We start from the raw sequence: 18,161 nt of genomic DNA on the forward strand, positions 1-18,161 counted from the left end.
CCGGCGGTAGATTTTCGCGGGTGCCGCGCGGCGTACTTCCGCGAGAGGACCAACCCCATACGCGCGCCAGCGAGGGAGAGAGAGAAAGAGAGAGAGAGAAAGGGACCGAGGGGTGGAAGGAAGGAGGGTGTGCGAGCGCGCAGCGGGGCTCCTCTCTCGATCCGCATCGCGCGCCCGTAACCTTCCGCGGCCTCGGCTGTCCTCGTTGCCGATAACGAGCGGCCGCGGGGCGGTTTTCCGCGCGCGCGGCGGAGCGGCGGCCGAAGACCGAGCGCAGCGGTGGTGCCGGGAACGGCGAACGAGGGGAACGGGGACGACGGTGGCACAGGACGGAAGGGGGACAAGGCCGGAACGCGGCGGCCTGAAACCGAGACGGACGGGGGATCAATCGGCGACGGCATGAGGAGACGCCTCGGGGCGCCCACCACGGCTACTGTCTCATCGTCAGCGAGCGAGAACGGCCGCGTTGCCATTGTCACTACGCGCCGCTGCTTGGCACACGAACGTACGCGAGCGCTCGGCACGCGATGGGCGCCGAATACGAACGTTGACTGCCTGTCGTCGGACGTGTCGCCGCGGCCACCTCGGAGGGGACTTTTGTCGTCCCCGATCTAAAAATCGCAATCTAAATCGCCCTCTCGCACGCGAAAAACTCCGGCTATATCCCCGTGCGACGGATACGCGCGTATCCTCGAGAACAACGCGGGGAGGGAGAGACGCGCGACAGGATTCCAAGGGCTAAACGACACGCGCACCCTGCTGCTGCTGCTGTTGCTGCTGCTGCGCGAATACTTCGTTGTAAAAGATATATAGAAAGATACGTAGCGACGAAGAGATCTTCGCACACACGTGGCGTTAAATCTCTCGAGATAATCGCCGAAACGAAAAAGAAGAAACGGCGATAGTTAATGGAATTAGGAGAACGCTCGATGGATCCGCCCGGAATTTCGCGAACGGGTATCCGCGTATCCCACTTGCGCGAGCTCTCGCGAAGTTAGAGCGCTCCACGGTAGAGGGGTGGCTTCGGAGGGGGAGAAAAAGCGCGCCGGGGGTCATCGACGGTAACTGGGACACCGCGGGCCGACGCGATCATAGTTTCGGGGACAGCGCGTCCCTTAACCTTCTCGGTGCTGAACACGCGTCAAAACTGAGAGAGTCGGAAAGTTTTGTAAAGTAGGAGAAGAAGATTTGAAAGGAAGAAAAACGATCGTTCCGGGGCTTCTCCCCATCGACTAATCGTCACTACTACGCCCCGGATTTACGTAGACGTATTACTAAATGTGAGTGATATATAGCAATCGTGTGGAGTCTTTCCATCCCTGTCGTTAATCTCGAAGCAGCGAGAAGAGCGCATTTAAGCGCATTTAAGGCTAAACGCACGTTCAGCACCGTCCGACACGCCGGAATAATTTTGGGGCGACCGATTACTGTACTTAGTACAGTGAAACATTAATGCGTTCGATAAAAAAAACAAGTGCGTATACACGCATGTATATACGGGTACACACAGACACGCACACAAACGCGGAACACCGCACGAATCTATATTAGATACATGTATACACATACATGTTAAAAATTTATTTAAATACATCGTAGATAAATATATTATACGTGTGTTAAACCTTTTCATAGAGATCTAAATATAACGACGTTGACAAATTACATAGTATATCACGTTACGCGATTCTCGATAATCAAATATCGATAATTCGACCGCACGGAAAAAAATAATACTCGCGAGAGAGAGAATAACTCCTAGAGAAAATTAAAAATCGTACAACCGAAAAGATAAGCGCGAGCGGGGAAAAAACGAAGAAAAGTTACTCGCTCCTACGAGGCAGTTACGCGTTCTACGAGGACACGGAGGAAGAGCGAGAGGAAGGAGATACTTAAATACTTGTACCGTGAGACTCGAGCGGTCGTATGCGTTACATGTGGTAACGAAAGTCGAATACCTGAAACAATCCTTATCGATCAGCCGATCGAAGAAACTGCCACGAAACATTTGCCAATTACGTTAACGGAAAGAAAAAAAAAGGAGAGAGAGGAACTTACGGGACTCTCTATTCTTCGTCAATGCGCGCAAGTACTCGCGCGAGTCCACGGTGCTCAATTAGGCATATAAGTACAAAGACACGCAGGCGTGCAAATTATTTTTCTCGATCGAAATGTGCATCCCTATATACGTTAGCAAGTAAGCGCATCGAGTCTGTCCAAAAGAAATCCCCTGAGTGAGGAAACCAACTCAAACGATCCTCGATCTACCTCAACGACTGTCGGCTCAGCCTCACTTCCTTCGAGCGTATCCCTCGGCAAGAAATCATTGAGGGAGTACCACTATTGCGAATCTCGTCCAACTGAAAGTCCTAGAACTTAAAATCTTCTGACCATCGACCCTCGATTATTGTCACTTCGCATTCTCGGAGCAAGATACCCTTACACGATCCACCGCATAAGTTATTGAAGTCAAGTTCTCGATCGAACTCGAGAGATTTTTCGACGGGCGCTTAATTCCGTTGCTCGCTACCGATACGAATATTTCGGCGCTATTAAACATGAGAAACGCCGAATAAATTTGTAAGATGATCGATGTAAACGGACGCGCAGCCCTCGTGTGTTTCGAGTCGCGCGAAATCTCGATCGTTGTTCGCTCAATCCTCGAGCTCGTCGGGCGATAGATAAGATTCGATAGTAATTGTTACATACAGCGAGTATCTGTCTTCGGGGTCGATTGAATGCTGACGATTAGGGTCTCAAGTCGACGCACGTTACATCGTGCGTGATCACGCGTTGTGCATTTCGCAAATCAAGGAAGTGATATGCTCTATCTCACGCGGATGCGCGGACATGATAATGCTGGCGGCGAGAGATGAGATTAGAGCGCCAAGAAGAAGAGAAAGAGAGAAGAAACAGCTGCACCGCGGGACAAAGAGAAGGAGCCGCACTAAGAAAGACATACAGCCATGTCATGGGAGTCTATCTCGTCCAGGGATTACCTCGGGCAAGTATTGTTGCTTACAGCACGAAATAAATTAGCAAATTCCAATTACGAATTTCAAAATACGAGAATAGCTACATATGATCTAATACAGTACATTTTGATTATTAAAAATTGATTATTCGTTAGAAAATAATATTATTGCAAAAGCGTACGTAATAATAAGAAATTTATATATAATTTTCACTTTCATATCGTCGTATTAATGTTAATGGACAATTGTTCGAGCATTTACTTTAAGAAGGAATGGACAATTGTAATAATAATAATAATAATAAGCTGAGATTACTTATGTTGATATACATAAATATATTTTGATTATCTCGTTATTTATTAGGTTCAGTCAATAAATGGTAATACACTTTTACTCAGAATTGAACGTACTTTCTAATTGCAACATGAAAAATATAATATTCTATTTAAGAAACAAAATTAACTTTTTTTAAATCTCTGCATTCCTTTTACTTATAAAAAGAGGTATATACTATGTAATAACCCTCTTAAAATCATGCAACTTTTGTAGGTAACAAGTTTTCAAAGCATAATTTGTAAGTTATTGAAAGCAAATTATATGCTTCATTCTATATACATATGTATATTACATTATCGTTTTGTGGCATTCTATTCAACATCTGGATTTGTCATTCATATGTAATTATTTATTAATAATTAATTATTATGAGAAACATTAAAAACATATTCTATCTAAATATTTTATTATAATTTCTATTTTTACTACAAGAATTATTTACTACATATAGCATATCAAAGTAATCATCAATTCTTTTATTAAAAGAAAAAAAAGTAAAATATATATTGGAATCCGTTTGTACACATATACGTTTAAAAATCATACAGCAAATATACATGCTTGCTTGAAATATGAAATAAACGGTTACTACATCTTTCTGAAAGAAAAAAGAATATAAAAATACGCGTTTCTCACGTTTATAAATCTAAAACAATGATTAGAAAAATAGGAAAATGTTAAGACCTGTCAGGATTACATATGATTATAATTCCTTGAACTTTTCACCCTTTTTTCCAGATTGTAACAACCAATCTATGAGTTGTCAAGATAATTTTCAACATTAACTTATTCTCTCTGCTCGACTTTACATTCATCGTTATTTATACTAACATTACTATATCTTGATCCGAGTGATCTTATTAGCTACCCAGATTCTTTTAAATCTTTTAAATCATTTTCGTTTGCTTTAACAAAAAAATTATTATAGTATAAAAAATAATCTTTTATATAATACTGAAATTATAACATGTAATTACATTTTTTTTAACATATATTAGATAAGCAAATGTAACAAAAAACAGCATATATTTATTGTAACTAGAGTGTGTTTCAGTAGCCTTTTAAAACGTCCTTAACTTAATATAAAATACTGTGCTTTGTAACATTATAAATCGATGCAAAAATGTATAAAAACAAGTTTCAGTAAAGCAGAAATGATCTATTAAGGTCCAACGAAATAGGTCGCTCTTCATTTTGCTAATTAATATAATAAAAGAGTAATTATGAAAAATGCTTTCTTGTATAATAATAAAAAATCATATTTGATATTTAGAGAAATCACTAAAAGAGCAAATGGGAAATTACGTAAAAAAAAATCGTTGCTAATAGCTATTGTATTGAAAAAGCAATATCGTAAAATCTTAATTTACCCTATTAAATACTTTTTCGGATTTTATTTGGATAACCTTTGTGACAAGCAGAACGCGTTGCAAGAATAAATTTTATGATACAGAAATAGAACTATTGTGAATCAGAAATCCTATGATTATAATCGGATACGTTAATTATGCAAACATTTTTCACGCTATTTAAAAAAGTGTCGTTGACTTCAAACGAGTTTCGCATAAAGTCATTGCGAGATCAAGTACGGACAGGATGCTTAAGGGAAGTGGAAGGCGATGGGGGACGACAGGGGCAGAGGCAGGTGCCTTGTATTTCGTTGATCGACCTCGACGCGTGGAAGAACCGGGGGATGGTTCGATTTTCCACTTAGAATCGCAACGCCGTACCGTATCTCGTAGCTCGCGAGTAAATGGGTCAGCAAAAGAGGTCGCAGGTGCCTCGCCCACCTAGCGAACGTAGTGGGAAAGCGATAGAGTGGCGTATACTCTTCGCTTTACACGATACGGGCTTGTATACACACATACAACACACCGAGGGCACAAACGAGCGGGTATGCGCGCGCGCGCACAGGCACGCGACTGTTTTGGGAAGAACTTTATCAGGAGTGGAAAGTAATTTGCGACGGGAGGCGTGATTTTCACGGGGTTGTGCTATCGAGCGTTAGACACAAGATAGTTCTCTTTTGCTTTAATTAGTTTTCACGTCACATGATTACTAATTAATACTCCTTAGCAATATTTTCCGATAATATATACTATTATATAGTCGTTATTTAGCGATTTCCTTAATGCACTAAATGTACCATAATATTTGTTTTAATTTAAAAAGTTGTTATTCTCGTTGCAAAAAAAAGTAATCTTCTTTTGGGGAAAGTGTTGACAATTATAAAAATCAATGATACTTTAAAAAAAATATGAAAAAAAACACGAGATCTACTTTCATACACTTAATAAATAAATTATCAATACGAAATAAGGTTAGAAATAGTTACTTATAAAAACCCTTTAGATATAGGAGACTGTGAATGAGATATCCGGGAGGAAACAATAGTGTGTTGATTAATATTTCCATTAACGTTCAAATATACGTAAATATGTACAACATGAAACTAAAAAACGTAAAAAATATCATTTGTTATCCTAATACATAAAAGAAGCGAAAGAAGAAAATGTAGTTGATGACTGTAATTTAGGGCGAGTATATTTTCTAGTGAAAAGTTTCGCTGTGCCTCGACACAGAATTGAAAGAAAAAGGATACAAATAAATTTAAGTTTTGTGGGATATAGAGCAAATGTGCAATGGTCGCATTGCGGTAGAATAGGTAAGAACCGTGATTTTACACAGGGTGTCCCAGACATATCTCGCTACCTTTCACCTAGAGACGGTTCGATCAATATGGAGTCGTTTTTCTTCTTTTCACGAAAAGATAAAAAGATGGTAGTCTCTGATGGAGTTGTAAAGCAATTAAACGTGATTGGCCTTTTGAAAAACTCAATTGCGCAGAGATGGTAATTATACGTACCGTACCTTTTATTTAATTTTATCCGAATTGTAACGTGCATTGATTCAACATTTTAGATATATTAAGACAATTAATGCCCGAAATATAATAGAGCTTGCTTTAAAAACTGAGTTGCAGAATAAAATGAAATTTCCAGAGAGAGAGAGAGAGAGAGAGAGAGAAATTCGTTTGTGCGACTGAGAATTGATCCAGAAATTCATAAATGAAAAGCAATGCAGTAGCTACATATGGGATACCCTGTGTACCTTGTAACTTCCCTAACGCGCAGTTTGCAAACTGAACCTCTGGGACGACAGCCAAAAGCGGTTTATCTCTGCTTGCTCCTTCCGTTCGTCCTAGAAATAAATTAAGAGTCTGCGCATGTAACCTATAGGAGGTCAGTTGCCCACATCCATCATCTAACGCAGACATTTGACACGCACTCGCACGATATTGACTAAAGTGGAGAGAAACTTTACATCCAAAAAATGATGGTTCAAATTATATTTTCAAACATTTTACGAATCGCTAATTGTAACGTATAAATAGAAAATTAATAGAAAATTTTAATGGTAATGTTCGTACATATTATCGTAACGTACGACGTAAATCGTATTATTTCTTAATTGAGCGTTAACATTTAAATTTTTTATTGCAAGTAAACTATAATAATTAATAATGTAATAACACGTCTCTATATATAATATGGTTATGTATGAGTATAGGTATACGTATACAATGTACATACGAGTAGAGAGAATATTTTTGCAAGAAATTTCTAAGAGATACATGATCCTAAAAAGAAATAATTGTAGGCGTATCAAATTAGAATACGTTATAGTTTCTTCCTATCGTGATAACATGTATTTAAATGTTCTTGTAATTTATTCTTATGAAATATTTTTGTACATACTAATTTACTGTGTATAAATTTTATATGTGTCGTCGATTTACGCAATTGTCGAGAAGAGAACACAGTTCTACTTTATTATATCGCAAGTAAAAATCACCCAAGCGCGAGAAAACAATTTCAGAATTCCTACAGAACTTAAACGATCGATGTTGTGAAAATATCACAGAGCGCTCGGTTACGTCTTCTTTAAATTCCTTTCATCGGATTTTACGGAGAGTATGGAATTCCACGGCTGCTCTCTTTTGAGTCGACCTTTGCTATCTTTAAACAGTCAGCGATAGTGATCATGGCCTAAGCAGATTTTCCGATAATATAAAGTGATACTTGATAATAATACTTTTTAATAATTTCACGATACATTTGTCAAACAAATGATACTTTTGAGAATTTTATAGCAAATATTTGGATGGTTTGAAAAACAACGGAATATTAAATTTATAACGGACAATAAGTGATATATTAAAGTATAAAGTAATCGATATTTGTATCATTTATCTTAAGAGTTAATATTTGCACCATACAATATCCATTTCATGGTATATATCATTGAACGTTTGGAAAATTTACAGCGGATCGGCGAGTCATCAACTCTCTGCGACCGCGCTGCTGGGTAGCCCTGATGGATCGAGACACCCACTCGACGTCTGCGAGTTCACCGAAGAGGATTACCGGCATCAAAATGGCAACGGTAATAATGGTCATTACCAAAATGGCAGGTCGGGCGCTGGTATATGGGAATGTCTTATAAGCTGCAGAAAACGACTCGATCAACAATTAGCACGAAGGAGGGTAAGTATCTCACATAATGTATCTATTCTTCTTAATTCTCATGGGACAAGTGGAAATGAACGTTAGATTTAGTAGACAAATGATCTTAAATACATTAAGTCTTACTACTACAAAATTATATTCGATGATAAATTTCAATAAATAGTAAAAAATGATGTATTTTAAACTTTTAAGTTAAATACATTAAATTAATAATATATTAACACGTTTCATGTCACGTGGATCACCGATGATCCGCACTGGACATTCCGTTCAGACCATTTGATTTTGGCTTTTTTATTATTAATAAGTACTTTCATATTAAATATTAATATTAAATAAGTGTTTAATAAAAATATTTTTGTTTTGCATTGCATTTTGTACATAAGATTTTTTTATAATAATTTTTTTAGTTTTGTAATTATTATAAAACACAATTTTTTTAACTATAATAAACACATACTGAGTCATCGGTGATCCACGCGGTGTAAAGGATAAATTACATAAATTAGTCGGGCACGAAACGTGTTAACCAATCATTTGATAAATATATAAAAAGTTATAAAGATAAATATATAAAAATTTAATAAACATAAACATCCTATTAACCAAAGTAATATTTATCGGATTTTATTACAATTGCAAACTACAAACGTGAACAAGTAACAGAGATGCGTTAGATATAATTATCACATCTGGATATAATGTCGCCATTATTTGTCACGTTTTAATGCACGTTTCATTTCAAGTATCAATTTATTAATAAAGCTCTTACTTCGAAATGTGTGCCAAGTGTTTTATTTTGAAACGCGAGGGGCGATTATAATTTTAGACAAACGCGCTTAGAAGCGGAATTGGCTACACGCCACGATAACACTTACCGAATTATTAATGATCTTACAAATTAATTCAATTATAATTGATTCTTTAAACTATTACTTGACCATTAACCACTGAACTCGTCTAATGTGTCAAAGCGATTGGGGAGTATAATATGTCAAACGGGTATCTGTAACAGTATCCGAGGACCCTCTCAAGCAAACGACGGGGCATGACGGCTACATAACGAAGCATATTTCGCGGACGAGTATGCTTTATCGGTCACTGTCAAGTTCACGATGTGCATGCCGTAGCTGCGGTCACGCTATCCTTTCGTAACCACTAAAACCGAAGTACCGGTCGTACTGTGTTTACCGTTCTTGATGCGTTTCACCCAGAGAAACTTATGATTTCGTGTCCCGCGTCTGACAGCTTATTCATGATGCCTTCTTCATGTAGTAACAGGCGTAATTTGCGTTTACGTTTTCATCAAAGCTACCCGATAACTCAATCGAATTGTAAGATTATGGAAAAGTATAAAATTCATATTGTTAAGTCACATTTATCATTAAAAAATTATCATCAAAATTCATGGTTTCCCTTTTTTTATTTTCTATGCAAAGTAACTGCAAAAATTTAACGTTTTGTTACACATGCTACAATTTTAATAAACTTGATCACTATATACAACTTTAATGAATTATTAATATTTTAACGTAGAGAAAGAAAGAGAGAGAAACAGAAAGAAAAGAAATTGTCTCAAAGATAATTGTTTAAAGATAAATTCTATTTCTTTGTTGTATTGTGTTAATGATTATAAGCATTAAGATTTATTCATGCAACCTTGCATGCAATCTATTTGATTTTTCTGAATACTGCCACTAATACCGCTGCTTATAATTAGTACTATTACTACTTTGTTCCTTAGATCACATTTCTCAAGGTTTCGCAAGATTGTAGAAATTATGGCAAATAAACAGGTTCGCGTATCACTAAACCTTTGCTCCTTACATACATATATGTATAATTTTAATGAACAGGAATTACATCCCTCGGTCGTGCACACGCACGAGATACATTTTTATGTGCCTTACGAGAAGCTATTTATATTTTATCGTAGGGTTTAATCTGCCAGGGACAAAGTTCATGGTTAAATCGATACGGCCTTCTACCTTTGCTCGTATTATCTACGTGAAAGCTATTGCTGCGTGATAAAGACCATAACACTTATCGTGACTTCTTCTTCCTGGATAGGGAAGCTCTATTACCTGAACCCCGTTTTACAAGACGTATAATTGAACGGTGTTACCGAAACATGAGTTTATTCACTAGGCACATTGAGTAAACTTAATTTAAAATGCAATGCTATATTACTCTCTGTCCTATAGTTACATGTACAATATATTTTCGCTTTTAACGTTAACGGATTAATTTATTTTTACATAATACTGTAGTAATTAAGCAATAAAATTAAATAGTGATTAAAAAACAATTTTTCTAAAAAATTTTTCAAAAAATTAAGAAAAACATATAGGAAGTTTACGGGGTACCATTTCATTTATTATATAAGTCATTTTTCAAAAGTAAAAGTTGGTCAGTCATTAAAAAATCAAATTAAATAAAAAGATTTTATTGATAAAAAGAATATATCTACAGTATCTACACATCTACTGTTTTTTTCTAAACGCTTTTTATATTAGCGCAGGTTTTTTATGCCTTTGTGTAGAATCCACCGTCTGGGAGTTCAACAAGTTCAACATCGCTGCTTTCTCCTCGCTCTCCTCGAATCGTTGAGAACCAAGCCTCACTTCTTGAAATGAAAGAAAATGACATCAGGAATTGTTCTCTTCCACGATAATATACGTGAAAGCACTGTAACTCGCGTTGTGCAAAAAATTTGGCAATTTAAATGAAGAATTTTCGAGCATCTTCTGTATATATACCGCACCAAGTGATTTTCACATTTTCTTCCAGCTGAAAAAGTAACTTAAGTTTCAACGGATCGCGAGGAGAGATAGAAGTAGTTGAAAGTAGCGACGCTGAACTCCCAGGCGGCGAATTTCTATGCAGAGGGCATAAAAAAGTTTATGCCTCAATATAAAAAATGCTTGGAAAAAAAAACGGTAACAACTAAGTAAAAAAATAAGGTATGTAAATATTTTTTTATCAATAATAAATCTTTTTATCTCAATTAGTTCTTTTAATTAAGCTACGCTTATTTTTACATGCGCTGTACAACGCTTCTTTTGTAAAGAGAAAATGTAAATCTTTTTATATTTCGTCCGGAGAGAGAGAGAGAGAGAAATATTATATACGAATTATATATAGAGAGAATTATATACAACTAGTGTCGTGCTTCATAAAATTACATTGTACGTTGTAAGTCATAAACAACGAGCTTTATAATAATTGTTTTATAATTATTGTCTATTAATATTGCCTGTATTAATAGTGTGTGCAATTTCCTCTTTGACTTGCTTATACGCTCTTGAACATTGCATCTCCGCTTAAGAGGGCCGTTATTAACTCAATGTCAATTTCATGAGCATCGATCTCAAGGTCTCATTGGGCGTGCGGGTCTGACTATAGTTGATATGAGGAAACTGGAAATGTGCTAGGATATTCGATAAACAGTCCAGGTACAAGGACGTGTGCGATCGGCAGAAATTCAAGGATTTATCGAGATAAGGTGTTAAATCACGCGATGTGAATTTCATAGATGAGTGATTTAAAAAGGCGATGAATGATTAATAAAATTTTATTTTCTCTCCCGCGCTCGGAGCTCGGATGTCCGAGCTCGTTCTTTATAACGCCCTTTGTGGAGGGATTTCGCGATAAATAAATCAGCACGGGCCGCAAATAGGACACGTGAAGTGCTGAAATTCCATTATTTTGTGACTCAGGTGGAGCAAGGATTGAAATTGTACCGGGCTCATAAACAACAAGCCGCGGTTAGAAAATGGAGGGGCGCCTTGAAGAGCATCAGACACCGCGAAGATAAGTTTGCTCTTCTCGGTTACTTGTATCAGGCGTACATGGATTGGGGCAAATACAGGTAGATCATAGTAGTATATAAGTCGTAATGTTTTTTCCAGTTCTATTGTCACCTTTGCTTGCGCTATTTTCACATACACAAAGTGAAAAATCCGCATAGACGTATATAATAAACTGAGCATTCCCATTGGAGATCTTCCGGCAAGATCTGAAGGACAGACGATGCTTGCAGTACGCTATATATAACAGCACAAAAATTCCTTTGAACACGCCATCGTCGCCATCCAATGTTGTATAGAGATCAGTGGCTTGCAGAGACGATTTCCTTTTCTAACATTTAGGTTAGAATCTATTAGAAAAGGAAATCGTCTCTGCAAGCTTCCTGCAAGCATATCTTCTGTTCTTCAGATCTTGTAGGAAGCTTTCCAATGGGAATGCTTAGTTTATTATATACGTGAATACGTCTATGGTTATCCATATTATTAAAAATAATCTGGAGAGAGGGAGTAAACAAATCAAACCGGATATTAGTTTTCATATGAAAGGTATTATATAAGTATATTACGATATATCTTATTATTAAAAATTAATATATTAAGAATGTCCAACATTCCATTTAAATATTAAAGTTGAGTTTTTCAGTTTTATGACTGTTTTACTCTTCTTTCCTCCTTACGAAAGTGTTGCCCTTTCCAATATTTTAATACTACGATTCTTCCATCGTGCAATTTTTCTCCTTTTAGAGACAGCATTGAATTTGGTAATAAGCAATTATGCATTTCGGAGGAGTTGGATTCGCCAAACATGCGGGCAGAAGCGTATTTGAACTTGGCCAGGGCTCATGAGAGATTAGGCGCCCTGGATAGAGCGTTAGATTACGCTCGGCACAGGTTTGAGCCTCTTTCATTCGTTATACGACCTATGTAAATAATGTAATGTCAACTTTCGAGAAATCTAAAATAGATGCATACCGTACGCGGTATATCTGTATTTCTCTATTGTAATACAGTTAATAGTTGTTGATAGAGCGTCGATATAAATCGAAATGTATCTAATGTACGTCTGATTATGATCTTAGTGGTGATAATTCTAAATTTGAGGAGAGAGATAATCGAGACCGTTCGTAATCAATAGGCGAATATGACGTCAATTGTCTAAGCAATGATTTTTACTGACTATTTACATGTATGTATGCTAATATCTATAATTTTGCATTCTCGCAGCTTGTATAACGAGTGCGATCAGTGCGCGACTGCTGGATTAGTTCACTTAACCGTAGGCAGAGTCCACTTAGAGCTAGCAGGATTCTGTAAAGCCTTGGAAGCGTTTCAAAGAGCCCACAAAATCGCCCACTCCATTCAAGATCCCTCCTTAGAACTGCAGGTAATTAGGTCCCATTGTTTGCTAGTTTCCTCTTTCGCACGAGTATGTAAGCGCGCATTGTTGTTACGATGTTTGTTAATTAATGGACGGCGCAGGAACGATTAGAAAAGCAGCAGTTGTGACTTGCGAGATAAGCTGATCTCATTTTTCGTATCGCCTAATCTTTATTTCATTTCTCGATTAGTCGATTACCTGCATCTTTAACCCACTTGCGTCGTGCACTTGACGCTATCTGAATACTCGAGCAAATCAGTTTTCTCTGCGATGATTAATACTCAAAAAAAAAAAACTTTATTTCGTAATGTAATGAATTTGCGATGAAGTATTTTTATTCCTTGTTTCGGAAATTTTATTTTTATAACATCGACATCTAATCTAATGAAGGAAGAAGATTAGGTCGCAATCAAAAGATGTTTTGGTAATATTTTCTTTTCTTTCTTTCATATAAGACATATACTCGAGCTAAGGCTCATGTAGAAGTTTTCCTTCATTGATAATCTCTTAGTACGTTCGCCCATGATAGTGACCTACTCTGATTACGTGGGATTTCTTTTCCAGGTGTACGTCGGTTTGTCGGAACTCTTCTGCAGATTACAAGACGCGGACAAGAGCGCGAGATACGCGGCAAGAGCTTACGATCTTTCCAGAAGTTTACAGCTGGGAGATCTGAATTCGCGTCATCACAGAGCGGCGTTATTACAAATGGCCGCGGCACTTAGGAAAAAGGGCGAGCTAGGCGACGCTCATGATTACTGCTCGGTAAAGTTTCAACTTGAAATTTCTCAGGAAAGAGAAAAAGAGAGAAAAGAAACTTACGTCAAAGATAGAAATCAGCGTAAAATTGGATGACCGTTAAACGGTTTAAAATCAAAACGATATCGCGAATTTTTCCCACCAACTTTAATTTTCAATCTCACAATTCTTTTTCCTCCGTCACGCGATATATTCATGTCAAAGACATAAACATTTTCGATGGAAAAATTCCGTGCAAGAAGCGTCGCGTAATTTATCGAGAATGTTTTATAGAGAAGATTGTATTGATTAATCGAGACCATAATAATATTATTTAGCGATGATATCAATTTCGTTTATGCATTATGCACAGGAGGCAACGCGACTGTCACTAGTTTCTGGCGACCAAGCCAGTTACGCTCGAAGCATCCGTATTATGGGAGACATTTATAGAAAAAAGTCGGATATAAATGTGAGTAATTCACACTAAGTTATCGGTGTGCCCTTTCTCTTAGCTTTTCACATTGAATCTTCTAACAATAATATCGCGGGTAATTTTCTTACCTCATTCTCTTTTACTCATATTAATTACAAATAGATGTTTTACGCGATTCTCATGCATAAAGTTTACTCGAAAAGCGCAATAATAAATGACATTTGAGGATAAAGATCTTTCCTTTTTCAAACATTCATATGTAAAGGCTGTTATCGCACAATAGGAAATAACGTCAATATATTTATTTGCATATTGCATCAAAAACGTTTCTACAGATAGATTTTTTATCAGCATTCACGTCAAGTGCTACGATGCTATCAGAACCATTCACAGCCTCATTGTTCGTTCCAACATTGTTACGGTACTGTCATCGGTGATAAAAAAAAAACGCCATAACTGAAGCGTTCCTTTGCATGTCACGCATGTTACAAAAGCGATTGTATCACGCTTGCAACGCATACCGCTTTCGTTTTGCTTTTGTTGCTGTAAAACCCTTTGAGTGTTGTTGAAGAGTAAATGACAAAAATTTGATGAAACATCCATGTTAAAGCAAGATAGAATATCGAAAGCGTGATATTTGTATGATTATTAAATTGCAGATTCTATAAAACGTTTCCATAAAAGGAATATAAAAAGTTATCATATTTTTTATATTTTACGCGTTCGTTATTTATATTTACATGTGTACTTCTATTTAGACAAATTGGTATAAATTAACTAGGTAAATTTAATTTATAACTTACATTTACCAGATTCAATGTAAACTGGTTTATGTTATACAATGATTAATATTATTATATAACAATAGTACCTAACAACAGAAATACATGGAAATTATAACCCAGAGAAACAACCTGTAATTCTGAGATTATATGCATTCAATGCAATGTGTTTGATTATAAACTTTAGCTAAAATTACAAACAGATCCCAAAAAACTGGACAATATCTGATCACTTTAGTAATTTATCAAATTGTCATGTTATTTATCAAATGTCATGTAATTTATTAAATTACTACGTTATTATGACATATTAAATCATATATTAAACCTCTCTCTATATTCCAACAAATAAAGTCATAAAATATTTACCCATATAGTAAAATAATATATATCATTACGAATACTGATAGCGATTTTTGTCTCATTTGCTGCTTGCTCGAATGTCGGATATGATTGCGCTTTTGAGCGATAGAAGCTGCCTGTTAAATTTAATCTGTCTTTTAGTTGGCGATCGCGATGCATATATAATTAGCCTTTAGTTCACGCATCGCGTACGCCGGCCAGCTTGTCAGAGCGATAACATCGGTGAGATAAAGATGGACGTTTTGCAGAAAGCGTTCCGACAGTATGAGAGCGCGATGGGCTCGGCGGCCGCGACTGGCGATCGACTATGCCAGATGGAAGCGATGGACGGCGCGGCGAGATGCCTGGAAGCTCTCAGGCTCCAGCACAAGATATGCAATTGCAGACCCCTCGAGTTCAATACTAGGCTCCTGGAAGTGGCGGGGTCGGTTGGCGCCAAGGTAAACTGCCAATACAGATCACGGATTGTGATGCATGTCGTTCATTCCATTTTCACAGAAACAGAGAGGGAGAGAGAGAGCCAGAGAGCATTGGCGATATACTGTGAAATCAATTTCCTTCCTTCTACCAGACGTGAAAACTTCGGAGTTTTTCTCCTTTTCTTTAGTCTTTGAGTATCAATGCAGCTCAAAACAAATGCAGTGAAATTTCGCTAATTTGCAACGAATCGAATGTAATGAAGGGAAAGTTAATTCTATTGATTTCAGAAATTAGTTTAGATATAACGTGAGATATACCTAGTTAACTCTTGCCTCGAGATTTTACTCAAATAAACAAAATTTCATATCCTTTATCTTACAAATTTTGTGACATTACAATTGAAGGTAATTCTAACATTAAAATAAATTATAGATTATATTATTTAGAGATAAGATTGTAAATATTTACCGCTGAGATTGTAGATTATTTACAATGGAATTTATAATTGATAAATTTTAAATACAAAAGCATCACAGAATAATAGAAAAAGTTTCGTCCGAGGCTAAAGATGCGTTGCATGCATTGTTTATCCACACACATCTAAAGACTATCGTGAGTTCCAATGAAATGCCGAGAGAGCTATCGACACTACAACGCCGCTGGTACGTCGCACAAGTATTCCATGCATATATTACCACACTCACACGCCACGCGCACCGAATCCTCCCGCTATTTGTGTCTACGAATCAATGGAGCCGCTTCTCCATTTTGACGCTGTATATACGCGCACACGCAACCAATAACGTAAAATGTGCAGCTTCGTCGGTGCTGCCCAACAGAGCTCAATAAAGATTATTGTTAGTCCGCGAATTAAAACGGTAGGATATTTATAACTTTATTACCGTATCGTATCTTTTCTGCATACAATGAACCAAGGGTTATTAACCGAAGAACATTAATGAAATTCTTGCTGAATAAAATTCTTGCTGAAAAGGAGAAAAGAAAAGAGACAGAGGTATCTCTAATAACATTCTAATGCCACTGAAAAAAATGTCACTATAATATCACTTGATATAATTTACAAAACCACATGATTCTCTGCGAGAAAAGTTCAAACTAAAATTATGAGAATCTGATTGCTTACAGCTTCTGGTGCGAACAGTAAGGTCCAGATTATCGAAAATTTACGGGTCTCTGGGAGACGAGGAGCAAAAGGGACATTATGAGAGATTGGCGATTGCGATGGAGGAAGATTTGGAGTTACGATGCGGAAGCTGCAATGAACCTTTCGGTCTGGAAGCTGATTCCCTGGAAGCATTACCTTGCTCTCACATATTACACGCTCGGTAAGACACGCGGAAAAACTTCAAGACTACTTTTCTGTTAAGAAACAGATGAGCTAAAGCAAGAATCAAGTATAACGTTGGAATCAAGTACAATAATAATGTTGAGTAAAATTCTAATTGCCAAGTCTTTCAAAAGAATATTTCTCCTTATTTTCTCGTGCAACATACATTTGGCAGATGCGCATACGACATCTTGAAAAGACGTGACAAGAAGAAGAAACGTTTATGCCCCGATTGCCACAAGTCTGTCAGTTCACGGCTGTACCTGCATTGCGAAGATCCTCATGGCATGAATACTCTAAATCATAGTTCCTTGAGCCTGGCGTCATTGAGGGCCAGCAGCCTAGCAACACTTGAGGATTGTCATGCGACGAGTAGCGTTTAAAAAAAAAAATACACGCGACGAATTACGTTTATTTTAACGCGTTGGTATCCGCATGCGATTAGATAATTTTAAGGAATCATAATGTGGAAGATAAGAAAACCAAAGGAAAGTAGTACGATACAAAAAGATTTAATGGCAATAAAAAGTGCACGCCTCGATCCAGACCGTTGAATATTACTTCCCCTCTTTCCCAACAAATCTATACGATTTTATCAAAGCAACTAAACATTTCCTCGGTCTATTTTATATTTATATAATAAAGCCATTTTTTCTCATAATTATAGAAACAGCATAAGATTGTTCTTTCCAGTTATGGACTTGTATTGCAGATATAACAATTTGTTTTAATCACGGCTCACGTTTTAAAAACCTTTGACCTGCAAAAGGCCATCTGTTGCAATTTTTAAAGTAATCTTTTAAAGTCTGTGAACATATAGCTTCATATGCATTCTTATATGCACAATAAATCGACGGATAATACATATACATATTCTAAGTATCCTTAATCTTCATATTAAATAATGACTGCAATCTGTCTTTTTAAGCTGAGATTCACACATACAATGGATTTATAAGATATTATATTCTGTAATACCTTTAACTTAAAATTTTAATTTCTTATTTACAGCAAAACAATTATAGGAATAAATGATGCATTCAAATA

The 18,161-nt window shown here is 36.9% G+C and overlaps 1 protein-coding gene across 3 annotated transcripts; it reads left to right on the top strand.

The window, feature by feature from the left end:
* Positions 1-17,661, top strand: LOC112460951 (43 kDa receptor-associated protein of the synapse homolog). 3 transcript variants are annotated; one of them, XR_003041500.1, is made up of 10 exons: positions 1-3,004; positions 7,639-7,858; positions 11,560-11,711; positions 12,394-12,540; positions 12,874-13,033; positions 13,592-13,792; positions 14,139-14,237; positions 15,580-15,786; positions 16,913-17,212; positions 17,290-17,380. XR_003041500.1 is itself a non-coding variant. In XM_025025919.1 (10 exons), the coding sequence occupies exons 1-10, from the start codon at positions 2,967-2,969 to the stop codon at positions 17,495-17,497; spliced, it is 1,632 nt and encodes a 543-aa protein (XP_024881687.1). In that variant the 5' UTR covers positions 1-2,966; the 3' UTR covers positions 17,498-17,661. The 3 variants fall into 3 exon arrangements, 2 of the variants coding, with proteins under 2 accessions (XP_024881687.1, XP_024881688.1); XM_025025919.1 differs by having other exon boundaries at positions 16,913-17,112; positions 17,290-17,661; XM_025025920.1 differs by having other exon boundaries at positions 15,595-15,786; positions 16,913-17,112; positions 17,290-17,661.
* Positions 17,662-18,161: the final 500 nt, after the last annotated feature.

Source organism: Temnothorax curvispinosus, unplaced genomic scaffold (genome assembly GCF_003070985.1).
Source record: "Temnothorax curvispinosus isolate PA1 unplaced genomic scaffold, ASM307098v1 QBEX01010932.1, whole genome shotgun sequence".
NCBI lineage: Eukaryota > Metazoa > Arthropoda > Insecta > Hymenoptera > Formicidae > Temnothorax > Temnothorax curvispinosus.

Coding starts and splice junctions, on each gene's coding strand:
- LOC112460951 (XM_025025919.1), top strand. CDS start 2,967: ATGTCATGGGAGTCTATCTCGTCCAGGGATTACCTCGG. Junction 7,859..11,559: donor AACAATTAGCACGAAGGAGG/GTAAGTATCTCA, acceptor TTTGTGACTCAG/GTGGAGCAAGGATTGAAATT. Junction 13,034..13,591: donor ATCCCTCCTTAGAACTGCAG/GTAATTAGGTCC, acceptor TTTCTTTTCCAG/GTGTACGTCGGTTTGTCGGA.